Here is a 24,264-nt window from a genome sequence, read left to right as displayed (position 1 = left end):
GCTATAGATGGTAGTGCAGAAGGCCCAGAACAAAAAGGTTGTTATGGAATGGGAATAGGAGTTAAAATCGTCGGCTACCGGCAGGGATCCAGCAGGCCTAGGCAAATTGAACGCAAGTGTTCGGCCCATTCTAAGCTTGGTCTCGCCCATTTAAACGAGTGCAGTGAAGAATGAAATAGGAAAGACAGAAGAACATTACGACATATTACAGCTTAGGGAATGCATATAAAACATGTGATTAACAAAGTAATTTAATAGCAAAAATAATTTAAAATAGATGCACAAAGATTAAGGAAAAGAGTGTGAAATAAATTAATTTAAGTCTTGTTGTAGGGAATCTGCATCGAGCAGGAGGGACTATTGTCACCCCATGTCATGCAACTTGCCATACACGGCACTGTGGGAATAAATATCACTGCTTGAAATAAATTGTCAAGTTGGAAAGGGTGCAGAGAAGAAGTTGCCAGGCATCGAGGCCCTGGTCTAGGGAGAGGGTGAGCAGGCTAGGACTATTCCTTGGAGCGCAGAATGATGAGGGGTGATCTTAGATGTACAAAATCATGAGAGGAATGGATCAGGTAGATACACAGTCTCTTGCCCAAAGTAGAGGAATCAAGAGCCTGGGGACATAGGTTTAAGGTGAGGGGGGGGGGGGGGGGGGGGGGGGGGGGGGGGGGGAGGGGGGGGGGGGGGGGGGGGGGGGGGGGGAGGAAGGGGGAAGATTTAATGGTAAACTTGAGGAGTGACTTCTTCACGGTACCACCTGGTGATGGATGGATGGATGGAACAAGCTGCTGGAGGAGATAGTTGAGGCAGGTACTATCGCAACAATTAAGAAACATTTAGACAGGGACATGGATACGACAGGTTTAGAGGGATATGGGCCAAACAGAGGCAGGCGGGACTAATGTAGATGGGACATGTTGGTCGGTGTGGGCAAGTAGGGCCAAAGGATCTGTTTCCATGCTGTAAGAGTCTGTAAGTCAAGCGTGCAGAGTATCATTTCATTGCATTTCAAACTTTTTACCTCTGTGCTGGTGGTCCATCCATAATTATGTTGATCCATAAAATCTGCATCGCATTCAGTGGATTGGGAAAGTTCATCAATGTGGCAAGAGATATCAATGTTAGAGCAGCTATGCTCCTGGAAAGTAAATAAATTGAATAAAATTCTACGCAATTACCATAAGCAATGCAATTTAAACTATGTCAAAACTTATTGCAAGTTGAAAACAGAATTATTTACATGAATGTTGTGATGTCAATGTAGCACTCGATAAATACACCAATAACTTTGCACAACAACTATATTTCTTTATTAATCATGATTAGTTTCTAACAGCTCAAAGAGCCATTATATCGTTTCCAACAAATCTAGGGCTCAAACACATACAAAGTGTTGGAGTAACTCAGCGGATCAGGCATCATCTCAGGAGAAAATGGATAGGTGATGTTTTGGATCAGGTCATTCAGAGTGAAATTTGAAGCCAGTGGAAGGGAAAAAGGTAGAAGGGGAAAGGGGGAGAAATCGATGCATACCCAAGAGGGGAGGGGTGGAGGACAAGGGAGGAGGTGGAGGACAAGGGAGGGGGTGGAGTGTTATCTAAAGTTGGAGTATTCAACGTTCATAAAGTTGTGTTGTAAGCTACCCAAGCAGAATAAAAGGTGTTGTTCCACCAGTTTGCATGTTGACTCACACTGGCAATGGATGAGACCCAGGGCAGAGAGGTCAGTGTGGGATGGGAATGGGGAGTTAACTGCAATAACTTTCGATTCCCTGGCTGCCATTGTCACATCATTACGTCGTCTTCTTTTCTCCTGCATTCTCCGATGATACTACAACGATGATCTCAGGGCCCTCCAATTCTTCCTCCTACAAAGACCCCATCAATTCCTTTTCACGAGCACTCTCCTCTGCATGGCCAAACTTGTCGTCACCCTCAACAACTTCCCTTTCTTCTTCCCCCCCCCCAATCCCCTCATCAGTCTGAAGTAGGGTCACGACCCAAAACGTCGCCTATTTCCTTCGCTCCATAGACGCTGCCTCAGCATCTATGGAGCATTCTCCAGCATTTTTGTCTACCTTCTCTTTTGACTCATCACACTTTCTTCAAGTTAAAGGTGCAGACATGGGCACCATACCCCAACTCATTCTCTGCTACCATGACAACAGCATTGAGGTTGCCTCCAGCATACGTGCAGAATTAGTTGATTATATTAACTTCACTATTACCACCCTGCCCTCGAATGCACTTAGACCAAGTCTGACACCTCTCTCCCCTTACTCATTCTCTCGATCTCCATAACAGGGTACAGTCTATCGATTGATATCTACTTTCAATGTCTTGCAATTTCCTTTAGTAAACGTGGTTTCTCCCCCCCCCCCCCCCCCCCCCCGCCCCCCCCCCGCTGTTGTAGACAGCTCTCCCACCCGTGTCTGCTGTGTCCCACGTTCTTCTCTTGCTTCACATCCCTCCAGATAGAATAAGGATAGAGTTCCCCTGGTCCTTACTTTTCACTCTATCACTCTCTACATCCAACATGTCATTCTCTAACATTTCCGCCACCTCCAACATGATCCCACCGCCGGTCATCTCTTCTCATTCCTACCCGTTTCCATAGAAACCATTCACTCCGCAATCCCTCTGTTCAGCCATCCCTTTCCAGCCAAATCAACCCCTCCCCAGCTATTGGCCCTGCATCCACATGAAATGTAACACCTGTCCCTACACCTCCCTCATATTCATACAGGGATCTCAGCAGCCCTTGAGACACAGGTGTACATGCACCTCATCTACTGCATTTGGTGTTCTCAATATGGCATCCTTTACATCGTAAGACCATGCGTAGACTGGTGACTGTTTCACCGAACACTGGCACTCGTTCTGCCTAGGCCTGCTGGTTCTCCAGGTTGCTAACCATTCAAACTACCCTTCCCATACCGACCTTACTGTCCTCCTGCGCCTCCTCCATTGTCAGCGTGAGGCCACTTTCCCTTCCCCAACTCTTTGAGCTTTCTCCCCCTTACTGTAATCAGCCTGTAAAGGATCCCGACCTGAAACGCCACGTATCCGTGTCCTGCAGACATGCTGCCTGGCTCATGAAGTTACTCCGACACTTTGTGTTTTTTTGTAAACCTGCATCTACAGTGGGGACCAGGCGTAGAGGGATCGCCATGAGGGAGGGGGGAATGGAGAGAAGACCAAAGAGGGAATTGGCGCTGTGGGGGGGGATTTGTAACTTTATAAGCATCCTTCAAGGGCGACTATTGCATGCCTGGGCAAGGTTTGCAAGCAAAGAATTGCACTGTGACTTGTCACATGTGACAATAAAGCACTCATTCATTCAGTTCCTTGTGTGTTTAAGGATGACAACTTGGAGTAATATATTATGCGCTCCTGGCGAAACTGGTCAGGTTCTTCTGATTTCCTGTCTTAGGGTCGTTTAATGCAATGGTTAGTCTCTGGCGCTGTTGCTGTTGATTTTCCCGTCGACACCTTTTTATACATTTCTCTGCACATCCCCCAGATATAGCCTGGTTTGTTACTACCTATTGCATGCCTATGATTCAACTCCTTTTTATTTGAGTACTTGCTTCTTTGACATTTGAATCCCTACTGGCTCCATTCGATAGTTACTTTACCCAGCAGTTCTGTAATTATCAAGGTGTGTGCTCACACTTCTACAATTTGCTAGACTAGTCATTACACATGCCTGTTCCCTGTACATCCTTCTCTGCTGGCTCCGGCTCAACTCAGAGCTGTGTCAGCACAACTCTGCTTTGTCACATTGATGCCAGCGAAATGTTGATTACATGACATTGTCTCACTATGCTTCTGTTTTTCCTTGCTGCCCACCACAGTGGCTTTGATCTACAATTAACTTGATTGCTGGATCACACGTTGAAAATGCAGTTAAAGCTGAATCCAAGCATCAGTATGTGCAAACTATAGCATGTAAAAACTATGATTCATATTTTAAAAATATTAGGTTTTTGAGTAACATAACACAGTGGTGGAAGCAGAGATGATAGTGGTGTTTAAGAAGCTTTTAGATAGCCACACGGAAGTGCAGGAAATAGAGGGATATGCATCATTGTAGGCAGATGAGATCAGATCAGCTGGACGTCATGTTCAGCATAAATATTGTGGACTGAAGGGCTCCTTCCTGTGCTGTACTGTTCCATGTCGGAAGGAACTGCAGATGTTGGTTTATACCGACGATAGACACAAAAAGCTGGAGTAACTCAGTGGGACAGGGTGCATCTCTGTAGAGAAGGAATGGGTGACGTTTCGGATCGAGAAGGATAGAAGGGTCGGGAAGAAGGGTCTTGACCCAAAACGTCAGCCACTCCTTCTCTCCAGAGATCCTGCCTGTTCTGCTGAGTTGCTCCAGCTTTTTGTGTCTGTGCTTTTTTATGTTTTATAAATTCCACACATAATTATTAAATAATTGTCCTTTTTGCTACTGATCACATACAAACATTACAAAAATGTCAGCGTGCTGTTTCCTTGTCACTGGCAAATGATTACACTTACGTGCTGAGTTGGAATCTAACAAAGTTTTTAATATTGTTGTAAATTCCTTTGCCCTCTTCAATAGCAGACCTAGAATTTAAAAAGTCTTACATTTACAAATGTGTCTTAATAAATTAGACAGTTTCTACTGATATTTACTGTGGATACCAAGATACACCACAGTTAACCAAAAGTGCTCTGTTCAATAGAAATGTGATCTCTAAACCCGGCATTTTTTTTTATGAAGCAGTCATTTCATAAACACAAACCTGATGACTTACATTATGCTCTCGTTAAAGTTTTTAAATCAGATCCTAAACTGTATTTCAATCAAACATGAGAATGTGCAGTGCATAGGGGAAATTGCATATTTAATGTGATATTTTTTATCCCCAAAAAAACAAACTGTTGTAGTTGTAGCAGTTCAGGCAGCATCTATGGAGGGAAAAAAATAGTTGGCATTGCAAGTTCGCATTCTCATCATGATGCATGTTTCGAGGGTGAGGAGCCAGCATAAAGGGGAGAGGCAATTACCTCTGGTGGGTAGACTGAGGGATGATGGACAAGTGGAGAAGGGTGGGGAAGGGTTATGGGGGGAGTTTGGGTACAGAGGCTGGCGGGGGGGGGAAATAGGTGGAAGCACAAAGGAGAAATAAGAGTACAATGTGTAATGTGAGGAAAGGGTGAAGGCCGAGACAGAATCAGGGGGTGTGGGGGATGGTAGAGGATTGGTAATGCATTTCGTTGTCTCTGTACTGTACACTGACAATGACAATTAAAATTGAATCTGAATCTGAATCTGATGGTAAGCAGAGGGGCAAAGGTGCCATTTCTAGACTTTGATAAGTAAAAGTGCAGGCGGAAAAGACAAAGCTGATAAGCAACTGGAAATACATGAGGGTGGGGATAGGAGATCCGGGGAGAAACAATGTGTGGGTAATGGGCAGGTTGAACCAGACTGGAGAGGGAGGATTGAAATGAGACAAAAAGCGAGTGATGTAGGTATAGGGAAAAGAGGATAAGAGGACATGATCGAAAAAAGGGGGTAAAATGAGACACAAGAGCGAGAGTAACAGGGAGTGTGACGGAGATAATGGTTGCCTGGCACATTCATACTAGCAAAATATACACTGTTTTGTTTTCCTTTTTTTCCGCTGATCATCCCCAGCCTTTGTCGCCCAATTGTAACCCCTTACCGAACCTGGCTGGCCACCTATCACCACCCAGCCCCTGCCTCACCAGTCCCCATCTCCCCTCTACATGGGCTATCCTTCCTATACTCTCTCAAACCCGATTCAGGTCTTGGCCCAAAATGCCGATCATTACTTTCCCTCCACCGATGCTGCCGATCCCACTGAGTTCTTCAAGCAATTTGTTTTTTTTGCTCCAGATTCAACTATCTGCGGTCTCTGGCGCTGTTTTGGCTATCTCATCTAGTTTGTTAGTTCAAGTTATAAGCATGCTAATAAAACCATACAATCACATATAGATAGCTACTAGACTAATTGGGATCCGTTGGGTCCAATGTTCACACGGGATGGCTGGTCCCCCAACACAATATTCCACCTATCCACCAATTCCAATATTGGTGGCCAGTGAAGGGGGGGGGGGCTTTCTGGAGCACTAGTATGGGTGTTGTGGGCTGAAGGGACTGGTTTCCAGAGGGCTAGTATGGACATTGTGGGCCAAATGGATTATTGGGGTCGCTGCTCAGTCACTCAAGCCTGATGTGCTGGCAGTTGACTCACAGCTGATGGGCTGGCAGTTGACTCACGCTTTTCCTTGAAATCCCATTTCAAGCAGGGTGCAAGGCCACCAAATTCAAATGCAGTTTCTTACCATTTCAAGCAGGGTGCAAGGCCACCAAATTCAAGTGCAGTTTCCGACCACTTCAAGCAGGGTGCAAGGCCACCAAATTCAAGTTCAGGTTCATACCACTTCATGCAGGGTGCAAGGCCACCAAATTCAAATGCAGTTTCCTACCATTTCAAGCAGGGTGCAAGGCCACCAAATTCAAGTGCAGTTTCATGCCACTTCAAGCAAGGTGCAAGGCCACCAAATTCAAGTGCAGTTTCATGCCACTTCAAGCAGGGTGAAACCACCATAAAACCACACAAAACACCACATAAACACCACACTCACAGTTTGGTATACATTCAGCGTATTCAGTTGATTCACAGCTCAGACAGAGTCCTGACCTCTCCCTCCCCCATCTTGCAGAGACTGAGCCATACCCACACTTCCGGGTTTTATAATCCCTCCCCCCGGAAGGGGCGTGGCCTTCATGGCGTGATTGACCGGAGAGAGATTCTCAACATTTTTTAAACACAAATAACACTTTTATTTTTCATTGATGGAAAGAATCCTCTGCACCTGATGAGCGGAGGGGGACTGAGTAAGGGCCAAAAATCACAGCCGTAAGTGGTAGCGTTTTATCTAAAATCAATAAACAGTGCAAACAGGAACTTGTCAAGTTTAGACTTTTAATCGTGCTTGATTTCAAACCAACCACCACCCCCCACTATTTGCTGTGCTTCATTTCAAACCAACCACTACCACCCCCGAGTAAGATGGCAAAAAATCACAGCCATACGTGGCAGCGTTTTTTCTAAAATCAGTATACAGAACAGGAAGTGGTCAAGATCAGACTTTTAGTTATTTAGATATACCTCCGCATACCCAGTGAAACAATAAACCACCAATTGACTGATTGAAAATCCTCACCTTACTCTGTCTCCCCAAACTCCTGTTAAACTTGCCTGATTCACTGGAAAATTATTATTTCATTGTTTAACATCTTTAAAAAGTGATATTAGTAGGTTAGGAACTAATATCTAATAATCCAGAAAATCTACTAGCCTGGCACTGAAGTCTGAAGGGTGCAGAATTATGGAGCTTTACGTACACAATGAATGATCTAATAAAAAATAAAAAAAATTCCCTGAAAGTGGCATCACTGATAGACACGGTGAATGTACACAATTTTTTTTCACAGGGCAGGGGAATAAATAACAAGAGCGCATAGGTTTAAGGTGAGAGGGGAATAATTTAATAGGAACTTGGAGGAATACCTTTTTCGCAGAGGGTTGTGGGTATCTGGAGGATGCAGCTGAAGGAAGTAGTTGAGGCAGGTACAATTACATTAAAAAAATGTACAAGTACATGGATAAGAAAGGTTAAGAGCGATATGGGACAAACTTCGATGGCCATCTTAGTCAGCATGGATGAGTTAGGCTGAAAGCCTGTTTCCATGCTATATGATTCTATGAACCCATTACTTAAATTAAAATTATTGTGTTTTTGTTTGTAAAGGTCATTAATCACATATATAAAATTACTTTCAACTTTAACTGAGTAAAACTTAAATTAACGAGAAACATGTGGGAAACTTCTTGGTTTACAATAAAGACATTCAGCACAGTACTGCATTAAGAATAGTTAGAATGATTGAAAGCACTACTCACATTATAGTCTTAAAATCGTCGTCTACTAGGATCATATCAGCTGCTTCCTTGCAGACATCGGTTCCAGTCTGCCCCATAGCTACACCAATATCAGCAGCCTTCAAAGCAACAGCATCATTCACCCCATCACCTGTCATCGCCACCACAGCACCATTGTTCTGGAGAGACTGGAATTTGGGGGAAAAAAATAATAAATGTGGAATTTTCCCATGGAGAAACTGCTGCCTTTCTTACTTCAAAAATTTCTCACTGGCTGTATTACAAATTTAGTTTTTTTTAAACTTAGTTCATTTACCATCCACTACACATGCAGTGCAACAGCTAGGTTTTGTAAGACAGTGGAGCTGAATGAAAGCCACTTGGCAATGAACATCAAAGTCTCCATCCTGGCGTGTATGCCCCTTCTTCCCCCACACTTCCTCCAACAGGGCTGCTAGCAATTTAAATACTGATATATCAACTAACAGAGAAAAACCTTTCGGTAATCAGTAGGAAGTTTTCTTGCCAAAATGTCATCTGATGCTGTGAAATTTAATTGCGCTTAGGATTAATATTGTTGATTAACATACAGTGGCTAATGAGATTAACTTTGTTTTACTTTTCCAGCAGCTGTGGAGAGCTATGACACAACTGACATGATACAATCTCATAACACCAGAGACCTGGATTTGAATCTGACCTCAGGGTTCTGTCTATGTGGAGTTTGCACATCCTCCCTGTGACTCCATGGGTTTCCTCCGGGTGCACCGGTTTCCTGCCACATCCCAAAGATGTGTGGGTTTTGTAGGTTAATTGGCCTCTATGCATTGCCCTAGTATTTAGCAAGTGGAAGCGAAAGTGGGATAATAGAACTAGCTCGAAGGGTGACTGATGGTCGACATGAACCATAGGGCTTGTTTCCATGCTATATCTCTGAACTATAAAATTGTAACTACAGATCGGTATAGGGTTCTCCATTTAACATCCAATAACAACCATTGCACATCCCCCTTTGCCTTTTTTTTTGCTGTAGTTTGGATATAACCACCATGACACCATCAAATCATGGAAAGCAAAGGAACCTGCCATTGTGGATTTGACTAGCTTTTCTGCAAATTCAGTTTATTCCAAGATTCTTTGCAACTTTAGAGTTTGTCCCATCGCAAATCATTTCAAGAGAGAGTTAGATTTAGCTCTTGGGGATAATGGAATCAAGGGGTAAGGGGAGAAAGCGGGAACGGGGCACTGATTTGGATGATCAGCCATGATCATATTGAATAGCGGTGCTGGGTTGAAGAGACAAATGGCCTACTCCTTCCTGTACTGATTTTCTATGTTTCAATTTCTAAAACAGGTTGCGGAGGGAACAATATGCCATTGGCATTGTTGAGTCAGAGGAAAAGTCGTACAACATGCAGAAGACTACGAGCCTTTCCCCCTCTCCATGCAGCAACTTAACAGTCTCACTGCACTGCAGACCCTCTCATGCAATGGCAAACAATGCGGACAATCCAGTCATTCTGGTACACTGAAACACGGATTTTATTTTGTGAAAAAAATTCAAAAAAACAATGGTATTTTATTGCAATGCAATTTTCTTTAAATGGGAATGGCCTCCAATTACCACAGTTGGATATCTGGGGAAAAATCTTTGGATTATACAATACGATAAACTTTATTCATCCCTGGAGGGAAATTGGTCTGCTGACAGTCACAACACACAAGGTACACAAAAACTTGAAATTGAAAGTGAAAAGAAAAAGACAAGCGACTGTTGGCTGGTTTGCAATGTTTATTTTGCACCTTTACTGGAACAAATAAACAAACACAGTCCCCCCCCCCCCCCCCCCCCCCCCCCCCACACACACACACACACACAGGGTCCCCCTTTGATCATGGCAGTCCCCCCAGCTAGGCCTAGGTTCCTATCCCCCCCCCCCCCCCCCCCCCCCCCCCCCCCCCCCCCCCCCCCCCCCCCCCCCCCCCCCCCCCCCCCCCCCCCCCCCCCCCCCCCCCCCCCCCCCCCCCCCCCCCCCCCCCCCCCCCCCCCCCCCCCCCCCCCCCCCCCCCCCCCCCCCCCCCCCCCCCCCCCCCCCCCCCCCCCCCCCCCCCCCCCCCCCCCCCCCCCCCCCCCCCCCCCCCCCCCCCCCCCCCCCCCCCCCCCCCCCCCCCCCCCCCCCCCCCCCCCCCCCCCCCCCCCCCCCCCCCCCCCCCCCTCCCCCCCCCCCCCGCCCCCCCGCCCCACCCCAACCCCGCAGATACAAGAGTCAGTAGATTTTGAGGGCATCGATCAAAATCTCATGCCAAGGTAGCCAAAAACCACATTACTAGATGTACCCAAGTACCTCAATTGAATTGTTCTCAATTTTCTCCAATCAGAATCAACTTAATTTAGGTCCCCCCCCCCCCCCCCCCCCCATCCCCCTAAAATGATTATGACCCCCCCCCCCCCCCCCCCCCCCCCCCCCCCCCCCCCCCCCCCCCCCCCCCCCCCCCCCCCCCCCCCCCCCCCCCCCCCCCCCCCCCCCCCCAGCTAAAAACATTTAATTAAACTACAGAGTACTACAAACTACAGCTGCTAACAGATCAAGAACCAAACCCCCCCCCGATTATGATTTTTAATGAGACCCCCCCCCCCCCACCCCGCCCCCCCCCCCCCCCCCCCCCCCCCCCCCCCCCCCCCCCCCCCCCCCCCCCCCCCCCCCCCCCCCCCCCCCCCCCCCCCCCCCCCCCCCCCCCCCCCCCCCCCCCCCCCACCCCCCCCCACCCCCCCCCCCCCCCCCCCCCCCCCCCCCCCCCCCCCCCCCCCCCCCCCCCCCCCGCCCCCCCCCCCCCCCGCCCCCCCCCCCCACCCCCCCCCCCCCCCCCCCCCCCCCCCCCCCCCCCCCCCCGGGGACCCCCCCCCCCCCCCCCCCCCCCCCCCCCCCCCCCCCCCCCAAAACCCCCACCCCCCCCCCCCCCCCCCCCCCCCCCCCCCCCCCCCCCTCCCCCCCCGGGCCCCAGTTTTTCTCAGCAAATAAAAGATTCTTTACAACTTTAGAGTTTGTCCCATCGCAATTCATTTCAAGAGAGAGTTAGATTTAGCTCTAAGGGATAACGGAATCAAGGGATAAGGAGAAAAAGCAGGAACGGGGTACTGATTTGAATGATCAGCCATGATCATAATGAATGGCGGTGCTGGCTTGAAGGGACAAATGGCCTACTCCTGCACCTATTATTTTCTATGTTTCAATTTCAAAAACAGGTTGAGGACGGAACAATCTGCCAGTGGCATTGTTGAGTCAGAGGAAAAGCATTGTAGGTGCTATAGCAAACAACATCAGATCCAAACGTCAGTAGATTTTGAGGCCTCGATCAAAATTCTTCATGCCAAGGTATCCAAACAATTACTATAATGTTACTCCAATTACCTCAATTGACTTGTTCTCAATTTTTCTCCAACTTCAGATCAACTACATTTAGGTGCAATATTCACATTAGGAAGATTGTGCTCAAAATGAAGAAAAGTAATCATAACACATGAACTGATTTAAAACTTTTCAAATGGGGTGGATTGCACACCTTTTTTCTAAGAATTCTGACATACCCCCATTCTGTATACTCGAATGTCATTCAGAATAGTAACTACTGAATTAAATGGATAAGCATAAAAACATTTAATTAAACTACAGAGTACTACAAACTACAGCTGCGTAACAGCTCAAGAACCCACAACAAAGATGGTATCATTCTCAAAGAAGAAAATAACCACCTTCACCATTTCCTGTTTGATTGTGATGGTTACCTTTATAATTTTAAGCTTGTGCCTGGGGCTGGATCTGTAAAAAACTGCTATCTGTGAAAATACAATCAAATCAAAAACATTTTAAAATTTGACATGAACTCTAGCACACCCAATATCCAAAGCAAAACAAAGATGAAGGTTAATTCCCAAAATACAAATTCCCAAAATACAAATGCAATAGATTGCTTTCTTTTATCCGTGCTACAAACAAAATGCGCATACAAAGTATTTTCCGTGCAAACATAAATCAATAGTAGGCTAGAATTTTACACTCACTGACCAGCACACACTGGCACTCCACTCAATAGCATTATAATGTTTTTGTACACGCAGGGATAGATCATTTAATTTCTCATTTGTTATTACACTTTAGTCATATAAATTGAACGTGTACAAGTTTAGAATTGTGCTGAGATGCTCTTTGAAGACTACTGTATTTATCAGCCATCCCCAGTTGCCTGACAAAGTGGTAATAGGTTTGCCTTCTTGGATAGCAATCATTTCACAATGGAATGGCCTAACCAAGCTGCCTTTAATCCTTCAGAGAAGCTGTTGGGTTTGTGCAACAATTCTTCAGCTTTAATGGAAACGCGTCTCAGTAGCAGAACACAAATACAGTAAAACATCCGGTTCCATTTAAAATGTAGTTTAGTTACATTTGGTGCCAGGGTTCAAGATATCACAAACCGAATTCAGAACATCCTCGAGAGGGAAGGTGAACAGCCGGCAGTAGTTGTGCATGTGGGCACAAACAACATCAGGAAGAAGAGGAAGGAAGTTCTGCAACGCGAGTTCAGAGAGGTAAAAAGGAGACTGAAAAGCAGGACTTCTAGGGTGCATATCGCTGAATTGCTTCCAGTACCTCGTGCTAATGAGGACAGGGACAGGGAAATATGGGATCGGAATGTGTGGCTGAGGGGCTGGTGCAGGGAGCAAAGATTTAGATTTATAAACCACTGGGATCTCTTCTGGGGTAGGGATGACCTGTACAAAAGGGGCGGGTTACACCTTAACTGGAGGGGGACCGACGTTCTGGCAGGCTTGCTAGGGCTACACGTGTGGGTTTAAACTAAATAGTGGCGGGGAGGGATTGACAAATCGGGAGCATAAAGATGAAGGGGAAGTGAGCACAGGAAAAATTACGAAAGATTCCCGAATTAATGGGAAGGAAAGTTCAAGAAGGGATAAGAGAGTAAGGTCAGGGCCAATTGCTAGCGGTGCGAGAGGGGAGGTAAATACCAAGGTCAAAATGTTGCAGAAGAAAAAATGTGGACGAGCTTGATGTTCTGTTAGAAATTGGTAAGTATGATTTTGTGGGAATTACAACAAAAGGCTGCAAGAGGCCCAGGGCTGGGAACTGAATATTCAAGGGTATACCTCCTATCGAAAAGACAGACAGGTGGGCAGAGGGGGTGGGGTAGCTCTGGTGGTGAGGAATTAAATTCAGTCCCTTGCAAGGGATGGCATTGAAACAGGAGATGTGGAGTCAGTATGGATAGAACTAAGGAATTGTTAGGGTAAAAAGACCCTAATGGGACTTATCTACAGGCCCCCAAACAGTGGCCTGGATATAGGGTGCAAGTTGAATCGGTAGTTAAAATTGGCATGTAGTAAAGGTCATGGTATGTTTGTTATGGGAGATTTCAACATGCGGGTAGACTGGGAAAATCAGGTTGGTACTGGACCCCAAGAAAGGGAGTTTGTGGAGTGCCTCCGTGATGCATTCATAGAGCAGCTTGTATTGAAGCCTACCAGGGAGAAGGCAATTCTGGATTTAGTGTTATGTAATGAACTGAGTTTGATAAAGGAACTTGAGGTTAAGGAGCCATTAGGAGGTAGTGACCATAATATGGTCAAGATTAATCTACAATTGGAGAGGGAGAAGGGTAAATCGGAGGTGTCAGTGTTACAGTTGAATAAAGGGGACTATGGAGCCATGAGGGAAGAGCTGACTGGAAAGATACACTAGCAGGGATGACAGTGGAACAACAATGGCAGGTATTTATGGGAATAATACAGAAGGTACAGGATCAATTCATTCCAAAGAGGAAGAAAGATTCCAAGGGGAGTAAGGGGCGACCGTGGCTGACAAGGGTCGTCAGGGACAGTATAAAAATAAAAGAGATACAACATAGCAAAGATGAGCGGAAAGCAAGAGGATTTGGTAATGTTTAAAGAGCAACAGAAGATAACTAAAAAGACAATACGGAAAGAAAAGATGAGTACGAAGGAAAGCTAGCCAATAATATAAAGGATAGTAAAAGCTTCTTTAGGTATGTGAAGAAAAAAATTGTTAAGACCAAAGTTGGACCCTTGAAGACTGAAAAAGGTGAATTTTTATGGGGAACAAGGAAATGGCAGATGAGTTGAACAGGTACTTTGGAGCAGGCTTCACTAAGGAGGACCAAACAATCTTCCTGATGTAGTAGTGGTCAGAGAAACTGGAGTGACGGCGGAACTGAAATAAATCCACATTAGGCAGGAAATGGTGTTCGATAGACTGATGCGACTGAAGGCTGATCAATCCACAGGGCCTGATGGTCTGTATCCCAGGGTACTTAAGGAAGTGGCCCTAAAAATCGTGAATGCATTGGTGATTATTTTTGAATGTTCTATAGATTCAGGATCATTTCCTGTAGATTAGAGGGTAGCTATGTTTTCCCACTTTTTAAGAAGGAGAGAGGAAACGGGGAATTATAGACTGGTTAGCCTGACATCAGTGGTGGGGAAGATGCTGGATTCAATCACAAAAGATGAAATAGCGGCACATTTGGATAGCAGTAACAGGATCGGTCCGAGTCAGCATGGATTTACGAAGGGGAAATCATGCGACCAATCTTCTGGAATTTTTTGAGGATGTTACTGGGAAAATGGACAAGGGAGAGCTAGTGGATGTAGTGTACCTGGACTTTCAGAAAGCATTTGATAAGGTCCCACATAGTGGGCAGAATTAGGGCATATGGTATTGAGGGTAGAGTGCTGACATGAATAGAAAATTGGTTGACAGGAAACAAAGAGTAAGGATTAACGGGTCCGTTTCAGAATGGCAGGCATTGACTTGTGGGGTACCGCAAGGCTTGGTGCTGGGACCGCAGCTATTTACAATATACATCAATGATTTAGATGAAGGGATTCAAAGTAACATTAGCAAATTTGCAGATGACACAAAGCTGGGTGGCAGTGTGAACTGTGAGGATGCTATGGGAATGCAGGGTGACTTGCACAGGTTGGGTGAGTGGGCAGAAGTATGGCAGATGCAGTTTAATGTGGATAAATGTAAGGTTATCCACTTTGGTAGCAAAAACAGGAAGGCAGATTACGATCTAAATGGTGTCAATTTGGGAAAAGGGGAAGTACAACGGGATCTGAGGTGTCCTAGTTCATCAGAAAGTAAGCATGCAGGTACAGCGGGCAGTGACGAAAGCGAATGGCATGTTGGCCTTCATAACAAAAGGAGTTGAGTGTAGGAGCAAAGAGGTCCTTCTGCAGCTGTATAGGGCCCAAGTGAGACCACACCTGGAGTATTGTGTGCAGTTTTGGTCCCCTAATTTGAGTGCAGCGTAGGTTTACAAGGTTAATTCCTGGGATGGCGGGACTGTCATATGCTGAGAGATTGGAGCAGCTGGGCTTGTACACTCTGGAGAGGATGAGAGGAGATAAAGATTATTAAGGGTTTGGACGCACCAGAGGCAGGAAACATGTTCTCGATGTTGGGGGAGTCCAGAACAGGGGCCTCAGTTTAAAAATAAGGGATAAGCAATTTAGAACAGAGATGAGTTAACACTTTTTTACACAGAGAGTTGTGAGTCTGTGGAATTCTCTGTCTCAGAGGGCGGTGGAGGCCGGTTCTTATGCGTTCGGTGGGCGGCGCGGCTCTGGCCAGCAGCGGCCTCTGCAGTCTGTCCGCGTTTTATTATTTTCTGTCTGTGTTTTAATGTAGTTTTTGTTATTTTTTGTTGGGGTGTGTGTGTGTGGGGGGTGGGGGTGGGGTGGGAGGGGGGGGGGAAACTTTTTAAATCTCTCCCTGCACTGGAGACCCGACCTTTCTCGTCGGTTTCCGTTGTCGTTGGGGCCGCAACGAGGAGCGGCCTCCAACAGGAAGAAGCCGGGGACTCTGGTGCCGACGACTCACCGTCACCGTCGCGGGGCTGGCCGAGTCCGGAGCGGGTGGAGCGGTGGAGGAGCGCTGCTGCTGCTGCTGCTGCTGGCCCGACCGGAGAGTCGGAGGCTCCAACGACAGGTCTGTGGACGGCGGCACCGGGAGCCCGCGGCTCCCTGGAGGGAGACCGCTTTTCAGGGCTCTCGCAACGGCGACTTCCCCCGCCCGAGTTGCGGGGTTGAAGAGCTCCTGGAGCGGGGCCTAACATCATCGCCCCGCGCGGCTGGGAATGGCCGCGGGATTCTGCGAGCGCACACCGGGGGCTCTAACACCAAGACCCGGTGTGCGACCTCGCACCACCCGGCGTGGCTTTAATGGCCGCGGGACAATTGCCATCGCCAGCCGGGGGCTTTGACTTTGACTCTGACATGGGGGGGGGGGGGGGGGGGGAGAGTGCAGTGGAGAAATAAGTTTATTTGGCCTTCCATCACAGCGATGTGATGGATGTTTATGTAAATTATGTTGTGTCTTGGGTCTATGTGTTTGTATGTATGGCTGCAGAAACGGCATTTCGTTTGGACCTCAAGGGGTCCAAATGACAATAAATTTGTATCTTATCTTATCTTATCTTATCTTCTCTGGATACTTTTAAAAGAGAGCTAGATAGGGCTCTTAAAGATAGCTGAGCCAGGGGATATGGGGAGAAGGCAGGAACGGGGTACTGATTGTGGATGATCAGCCATGATCACATTGAATGGCGGTGCTGTCTCGAAGGGCCGAATGGCCTACTCCTGCACCTATTGTCTATTGTCAGCATGAAACTCTTTCTACATTACACAAGATAGCCTATTTGTACTTCCACCGATAATTAAATGCCTGATCAGAGCTGTGCTTCGTGGCTAGTAACAAAGGCTACAGATGTAAAGAATATACTTTGGATCATTACAAATTTTCATTAAAATATCTAAAAAGACCTCATTGTATCTGAAGTATTATATGTCTTTGAAGTACAAGCAGCATTTAATGAATCAAGCATTTTTTTTGCACTACTTGATAGTTAAAATATCTCTTGGACAAGTAACTGCAGATCTCAAATGTTGCTTTGTTGCATTTAAAATGCTGCACCACAAATAGAAAAGTACCATATTACAGGACCCAAAGTCCTCCATTCTGTCAGTTGCACCCCTCATTTATCACTGTTGTACAATACAAAGGACTGTTAATAGAAGTTTATTCTATTAACAATTATCCTGGGTAAATAGGTTATATCATTTATTTAGTTACTGATTTAGTGAAGTAATATTAATCCCACAAAACAAATGCAAATTCATTAAGTGTACGTAAAAGAAAATACTACAATGCTAGAAATGTGAAACAAAGCCAGAAGATACCGGTAGTACTCTACAGGTCAGATAGAAGATCTGAATATGGACTATTGATTTGAATTGGTAACTCCTTCATTCTTCACAGACATTGCCAGACCTACTGAACTTTTTCACCACGTATTACTTTTGAAGCGTGAAAGCTTATTCAAATACTGCAAACAACCTAAACACAACAGATTGAAAACTAATAGTTTCAGCCTGTGGATGGGGTCAAGGAAGGAACATTCATGTCACGGCCGTTTCAACCAATCTTTCCACCACCACACACCCGAAGCGCAAGACAGACACCATTGTATGCAGTGTAGCGGCAATTTTTTATATTGTTCAAGAGATTACTCCCTCTAGCCACTAAGGAGACTATATGATTAAGGAGAATGTCGTAATACGCATGTGAGCTCTCCGTGAGACCTTTAGAGCTTCTTCACAGATAAATCTTCATAACAGTCTTTTGATGAATAGTTTATTTATTGTTGATGAAAAACAATAAGGTACACATCCGACCTTATACTCCGACTCATACACTTTAATCTTCGTCAAACTCCAGCATATAGCTTTAAACGCTAGATAACTCCTCGTGTCTCCGTTACACTTCACATGATCGAAGGGTATGCCTTCCTCATGTAAGTCCAAACTGAACTAAAAACTAAGCTTCTGCGCAAGAAACTTAGCTCCAAACACGCCCTAGAATACGTAATAAATCCCACTCACATAATAACGGGCAGTCTAAAAGTTAAAGGCAAATGCCATAATTAATGACACACAAAACAAGGCAAATGCCACTACATGCAGCTCTGGCTGAACAACTTCTAGTCTTGTGTGTGGACTCAATAAGAAGAAGAAGCCTGTGGATGGATGCTGCACAAGTATGTAAATATTCCGAAGCTGTGGTCATTACGAATCTGAAACATCTACCACGCCGTACCACCACTGTAATGCAGTGCATCGATTCTTTGGCAAATCTCATTCTAATATTCATCCATACTTTGCAACATACCTTTGGCACAATCTGTGAAAGCTGTTGAATATCCAATGAGTCTAGTTCTTCTCCTGACAGTGTTTGGGATCCCTTGGAATACAAGCCCAAGCGGGTTGCTACATACAAGTAAAGCATATTTTATAATAATATTATATTCTATCATAGTCCATGCACAAGTACAACACACATTTGTATATACCCAATTAATTTTGTATTTCATCTCAGTATTAAATAAAGACAGCAATATTTTTCTTTTCATTCTATGTCAACACTACTTAACTTTTGGATGTCTATAATTTTCTAAATTATGCTCTTCTGCTAATCAGAAACATTTAAAATACATTTTGGACATGTATGGACCAACAACGCATACAATGATCAGCATTAAAATGATCAGTCAGTACTTTAAAATTATTGTTTAAATGGGTATTTTAACATTGCCTGCCTTATTAATTGGTTCCTTAAAACTCACTAGAATTTTCAGTTATATTCATCCAATGCAAGTTTCTCCAGTCCCAAGTCGCTAAACATACCTACTGCCTGTTTGACATCAAACATTTTCTTAGCCCAGTCACCATCTGCCGACTAGAACAATTTTCCTAAACACTCTTCATTTTGATCATGCCTTCAGCTTCCTCTCCCAGTTTCTTTACCCTTTCAAGTAAAGAGATGCTGCAGACTTTAGAGATACAGCGTGGATACAGGCCCTTGGGACCAACGAGTCTGTGACAACCAGCGTTCACCCCGGGTCTGTGCTAATGAATTGTGAGGCAGCAGATCTACCAGCTGCACCATTGTACAATCAGATCAACGAGTAATACAAGATTGAAACAAAGAAAAATAAAAACATTGTGCCTTGAGAAAAAAACTCCAAATAGTTGAATTTATATCGCAGCATTATGGTAGGAAGGGTCCTAATGCATAAAGCTGAATACATGCAAGTACCTAAGATACTTCTCAAAGCATCAACAGGTGTTGGGTGAACTGGAACGGTGGATATAAGAGCTTGCCTGAAAGCTTTCATGCAAACATTTTGCTATAGAGATTTCATGATTGCAATGGATGGAGCTGAAATTATTTTACTTGTTTCGGTCTTAATTTTTAATTTTTGTTCTTTGCTTGTGTTTCTTTGATTATAACTAATATTTAGCAATACTTGTGTAAATGTAGTATTTAAAAATCTTTTGTGAAGAGTTTTTCAGCTTTCAGTGGTTATAATGCATAGTAGTCAACAAATTACTGTTAAAAAGTAGATATAGGAACTTTTGGGATCGACTTTCGTACAATACTCATTCTATGACAATAAAATAAAACTGATAATTTTGCACCTCAACAATATTATTGTACCGGACTGGCAGGTTTTCTGCATTTTTGGATATCCCTCCTATTATTATACAAGCACACCTTTCATTCACTTTTTTCCCCAAGATGTTACACAGTATTATTTTAAAATGTCCAATGAACCAGATGGATTTTAAAGTATTGCAGAAAATAGGGACCTACACAACAGCCCCCGCACCATCCATACCCGCACATAAATTTAAAGAAAAAGCACGAAACAAGGCCTTGGTGAATCGATTGGGAATAGGAGAACTCAAAGAGATCCAAGCATCATTTTTGTGATGGTCTCTGCATCCAATACCATTTTAAAGCATGCAAAAGGGTGCAGAGAATGGTGGAATCAGCCTGGTATATCATGGGTAGACAAAAGTGCTGGAGAAACTCAGCGGGTGCAGCAGCATCTATGGTGCGAAGGAAATAGGTAACGTTTCAGGCCAAAACCCTTCTTCTGAACTAACACTATGGGGGGAGGGGGGCGGGGAGAAGAAAGGAGAAAGGAAGAGGAGGAGCCAGAGGGCTGAGGGAGAGCAGAGAAGGGGAGGAGACAGCAAGGGCTACCGGAAATTGGAGGTCAATGTTTATGCCGCTAGGGTGCAAACTGCCCAAGGTGAGGTGCTTCTCTTCCAATTTCAGGTGGTGCTCACTCTGGCCACGGAGGAGGCCCAGGACAGAAAAGTCGGATTCGGAATGGGAGGGGGAGTTGAAGTGCTGAGCCATGGGCACAGCCCTCCCACTATCAAAAGTATCTACAAGGTACTGCTTCAAGAAGGCTATATCTATAGTCAACCATCTGGGTCATGCGCTCTTCTTGCTGCTACCATCAGGCAGGGGGTACAGTAGTCTGAAGTCCCACACCACTAGGTCCAGAAACAACTATTAACCTACAACCACCAGGTTCTTGAACCAACTTGCACGAGTGTAATCCCATCTCAGTAGCAGAGTACGACGGAACACTCTACCGTTGACCTGTTTTTTAATTGTGTGTTTTGCACGAATGTCTTGGTTTCTGTTTGTGCACAGCTTTTTCTTTTTCAGTCATGTACAATGCATGTGTGTTGTTTGAGTTTTGTTTATTGTCACGTGTACCGAGGTACAGTAAAAGGCTTTTGTTGCGTGCTAACCAGTCTATGGGCATGTGAAGCTGCAGTGAGCAAGATTTTAATTGTACCTCTAACTCACCATAATTGTACATATGACAAAATTGACTTGTCTTAAGTATTTTTGAGATGCAAGGGACTGATAAAATCCAAAACCCAAAGAATACATACAGCTTTAGTTTTCATGGATTAGTTCTCTCAAACAGAAAAATTGAATCATTGCATTAAAGGAGCATCTTTTCAAATGCAAGTATCAGTTGTCATTTTTAACACTAATATATAGAGCCAATATTTACCAATGGCAACTGCCGTCTCTTGTGAATCTCCAGTGACCATTTTTATCTCAACCCCTGCTTTAATTAGTGCAGCGACAGCTTCCTTTATGCCAGACTTTGGTGGATCAATCATTCCCACCAGCCCTAGGAATGTGAGTTGTCCAAGTTCAGGTCCAGAGGCTAAAGCGAGTACTGGATGGGAAAAAATGTCAAATATCATTTGTGGTCTAGCACATTTCTATATTTACCCGAAATCAGCAATACAAATATTGTCATGACTTGTCCACTTCCCATGGATAACAAATTCTCACAAAAGCAATTGAAATGCACACTCCTTAACATCATTTGTACACACTTATCTACAAAAATATTCTGAACATTACAGAAAGTTAAATGCACTGATTACAATTTAAAAATCTTACATAATTATTACAGTGCACGTGATGTGAGTTTGTGTCATTATTAAAGATTTGCCAAAAGATGCAATATACTCTTTTAACCATTTTCTAAAAATAATCTCTTCCGCATTGCCTTTAGGGGCTGTCCCAATTGGGCGACCTAATTGGCGAGTTTAGAAGAGTTTAGGAGAGTTTGAAAAAATGACATGTTGAAGACCTCCTTCAACTATGTAGAAGACCTCCTTCGACCATGTTGAAGACTAGCTACGACTAGCTACGACTAACTTCGGGAAAATTGGACACCGAATAGTGGAGAGTGAAGCCGACCTCCTTCGATTCCCTTCAACCTCCCTTCGACTATGATGAAGACAATCTACGACTACCTTTGACTACCCTCGATTACCTATGACTAACATGCCGACCTACTCCGGCCTACTACGACTAAACCTACGAGTAAAAAAAGTATCGATTTTTTCCATGCCAACCTTTTTTTACTCGCAGGCATTTTTCAACATGTTGAAAAATACGCCGCGACCTAGCTGAGGCCTCGAGTGCGCGAGGACCACTCTCGAGCATGAAGGAGAGTTACAAGAACTTCCTACGACCCCGTGTCGACCATGTTGCGAGTACGAGTCGAGGGCAAACTCGCCAGAACTCGCGGATTATGTCGCCCAAGTGGGACAGCCCCTTTACTTTCCCACACTCTCAATTACCTGCTTGTTACACCAGTTTTATGGGGAACATATCCTTTGCTTTAACCAAATGCATCAGCAGGGTTAGGGATCGGCAGAATCAACATCCAATAACCACGGAGATACAACTCCAGTAAGAAAATTCTCACTGATTTCACCATAATTAAATGCTAATGCCAAGACAATCATTCATGCTGTTTTAAATGGTACGGCGAAAATGAGCTAATGCAGCGAAGATTAAGAATCAATTTGAAACATTGCCAAAACTATTTTAAGTACCGTAGTTACTTTGGATATGAGCAATAAAAAACTAGTATCCAATTAACAACAACAGCAGACATGATCAGGCAGAAACCGACAAGAAATCTCAAATTGACCAATATTGATTGTGAAGGCAGTAAAGGCATTTACATTACATAATTCTGATCAAAACAAAACACAAATGTATTTGTAAAGAGTGCAATAATACTGCAAGTGGGGACCACTGGTCTACTTTTCATTCTTCTGTGCCCGACAGTGAGTTGACTGGTCACTGGAGTATGGTTGGATGCAGGCTTGGTCTAGAAGTTATAGCTGATGATAATATACAAATCCATCTTCAGAAACCAATTCTCCTGTCATTCACTATTATTTTGCTCGTGATTAACATAGTATTATTTCAGGGCATTGTATTATTTCAAGGCATTGGTATTTGTTTTTACTGGCCACTTCTAATGATGTCATGTCAAGACTATCCCACTCCATTCACTCTAATTTTATTTCTAATTCTTCGATCAGTGTTTGAAGAAGTGAAGGCAGCTAGAGCAGGGTGGCCAAGGCAAAATTCAACATTGATAAGCAGATTAAAGACCACGTGTTACTTGCTAACACGATCAACAAACTTTCCTTCTCTTTACTGACAATTGAGAATTGCATAATTGGGGGCCATTTAGCCAGATTGTATTTGTCAGGACACACCTGATCATTTGCCCCACAATGTTCAATAGATGCTGTTGAAACCATATTGGAAGAGCTTGACAAGAGGTGTAGTTGGTTCTGTTGCACAAGTCTTGCAAACTGCACTGGAGTGAATCAACTTAGCTGAACACTGGCCTCTGTGATGGTGGAGATCTCAGAAGGTAGCCATATGTTATCATGCATTTATCAATAGCGGCTAGACCGAGTTGCTGATATTTCAGTATTCTCATGTTGAGCCCCACCATTATCGAGGATGGGAATGTTCTTGTAAGATTCACTTCCTGTTAGATGTTGAATTAGCCACCATTGTTAACAACTGGATCTGGTGATGGCTTTGGAAGCAACTGTGGCTCATTCAATGATTGCCCACAAATAAACTGAAAACTAAAAGGCCCAACAGACATGGAAATACTCAGGTCTGGTGACATTGGCAGACACATGACTGGTGACTTCCCCCATGCCAGTGCCCAGGTGAAGAAGAGCCATAACATAATGGCAAACAGGCAGGAAGTTAAACCACTTTGATTACATGATAAGAAAGAACAAAATCAAGTGGAGAAAAGTAAAACATTGAAGGGAAAGTAGTTAAAGGGGTATCATCTCAGTTACATGTAAAAGTTCAGTTTGAGTAAAGATTAAGGTTAAGAAATAGAGGCAATAAAGTTCTAATGATCCTAATGTTAATGACAAGGTTCATGAGCTGTTGAGGAACAAGGGGGTGACAGATCAGAAGAGATTCAAGAATATGTTGAGTATTGTTAAAAAACTGCGCTTCATCTATACTTTTTAAAACAAAGGTTTTGGGCGAATAATTGAATTTGATAAAGGACAGCGAGGACCGATATCTTTCATCACAAACAAATGAAAGTTATTGTCCTTTAAAGTGTAAAACGGGTTGCAACCTGCATGTTCATATTCCAAATAGAGTTTTATACATCAGGAAAAAAACCCTTGCTTTACCTCGGAGTCCAGCGGTACCCATATACTTTTCTTCCTGTTGATACAACTCCTTCTGTTGTTGGGTGAGTGGCAGGGTTTGCGAATGGCTACTGTAGCTAGAGCAAAATCGAATTACTTGTTCATGAGCTCCTTTCATAAAATAAATCTCTGCTTTATCCTTTGGTGAAAGAAACACGAATGAATAGCTATTATGACATTTGCAAATAATTGTCACAATCTGCTTTAAGCAATGTCACTTCTTTCGATTACTTCCACGGCAGATCATTTATATTTGATATCTGTGTGAGCTATAAAAACAGCCAAAGCAAATATTTATGCCAAATTTACTCCTATTTTTTGA

General features: G+C 44.3%; 1 protein-coding gene across 2 annotated transcripts in view; it reads right to left on the bottom strand.

The window, feature by feature from the left end:
* The window catches only part of atp2c1 (ATPase secretory pathway Ca2+ transporting 1), a 113,552-nt gene that overhangs the window by 7,265 nt on the left and 82,023 nt on the right, over nt 1–24,264 (bottom strand). For both annotated transcript variants that reach the window (XM_055658547.1, XM_055658555.1), the window contains exons 17-23: nt 23,925–24,081; nt 20,939–21,109; nt 18,223–18,320; nt 11,745–11,795; nt 7,982–8,148; nt 4,539–4,607; nt 1,028–1,144 (exon numbers count right to left, since the gene is read on the bottom strand). In XM_055658547.1, the coding sequence (XP_055514522.1) occupies nt 1,028–1,144; nt 4,539–4,607; nt 7,982–8,148; nt 11,745–11,795; nt 18,223–18,320; nt 20,939–21,109; nt 23,925–24,081 (830 nt within the window). The remainder of the gene's footprint in view (nt 1–1,027; nt 1,145–4,538; nt 4,608–7,981; nt 8,149–11,744; nt 11,796–18,222; nt 18,321–20,938; nt 21,110–23,924; nt 24,082–24,264) is intronic.

This window comes from Leucoraja erinacea, chromosome 2 (assembly GCF_028641065.1).
Source record: "Leucoraja erinacea ecotype New England chromosome 2, Leri_hhj_1, whole genome shotgun sequence".
NCBI classification, from domain to species: domain Eukaryota; kingdom Metazoa; phylum Chordata; class Chondrichthyes; order Rajiformes; family Rajidae; genus Leucoraja; species Leucoraja erinaceus.
The sequence above is the reverse complement of the archived record's forward strand: the minus strand, read 5'-3'. Positions and strand labels throughout refer to the sequence as shown.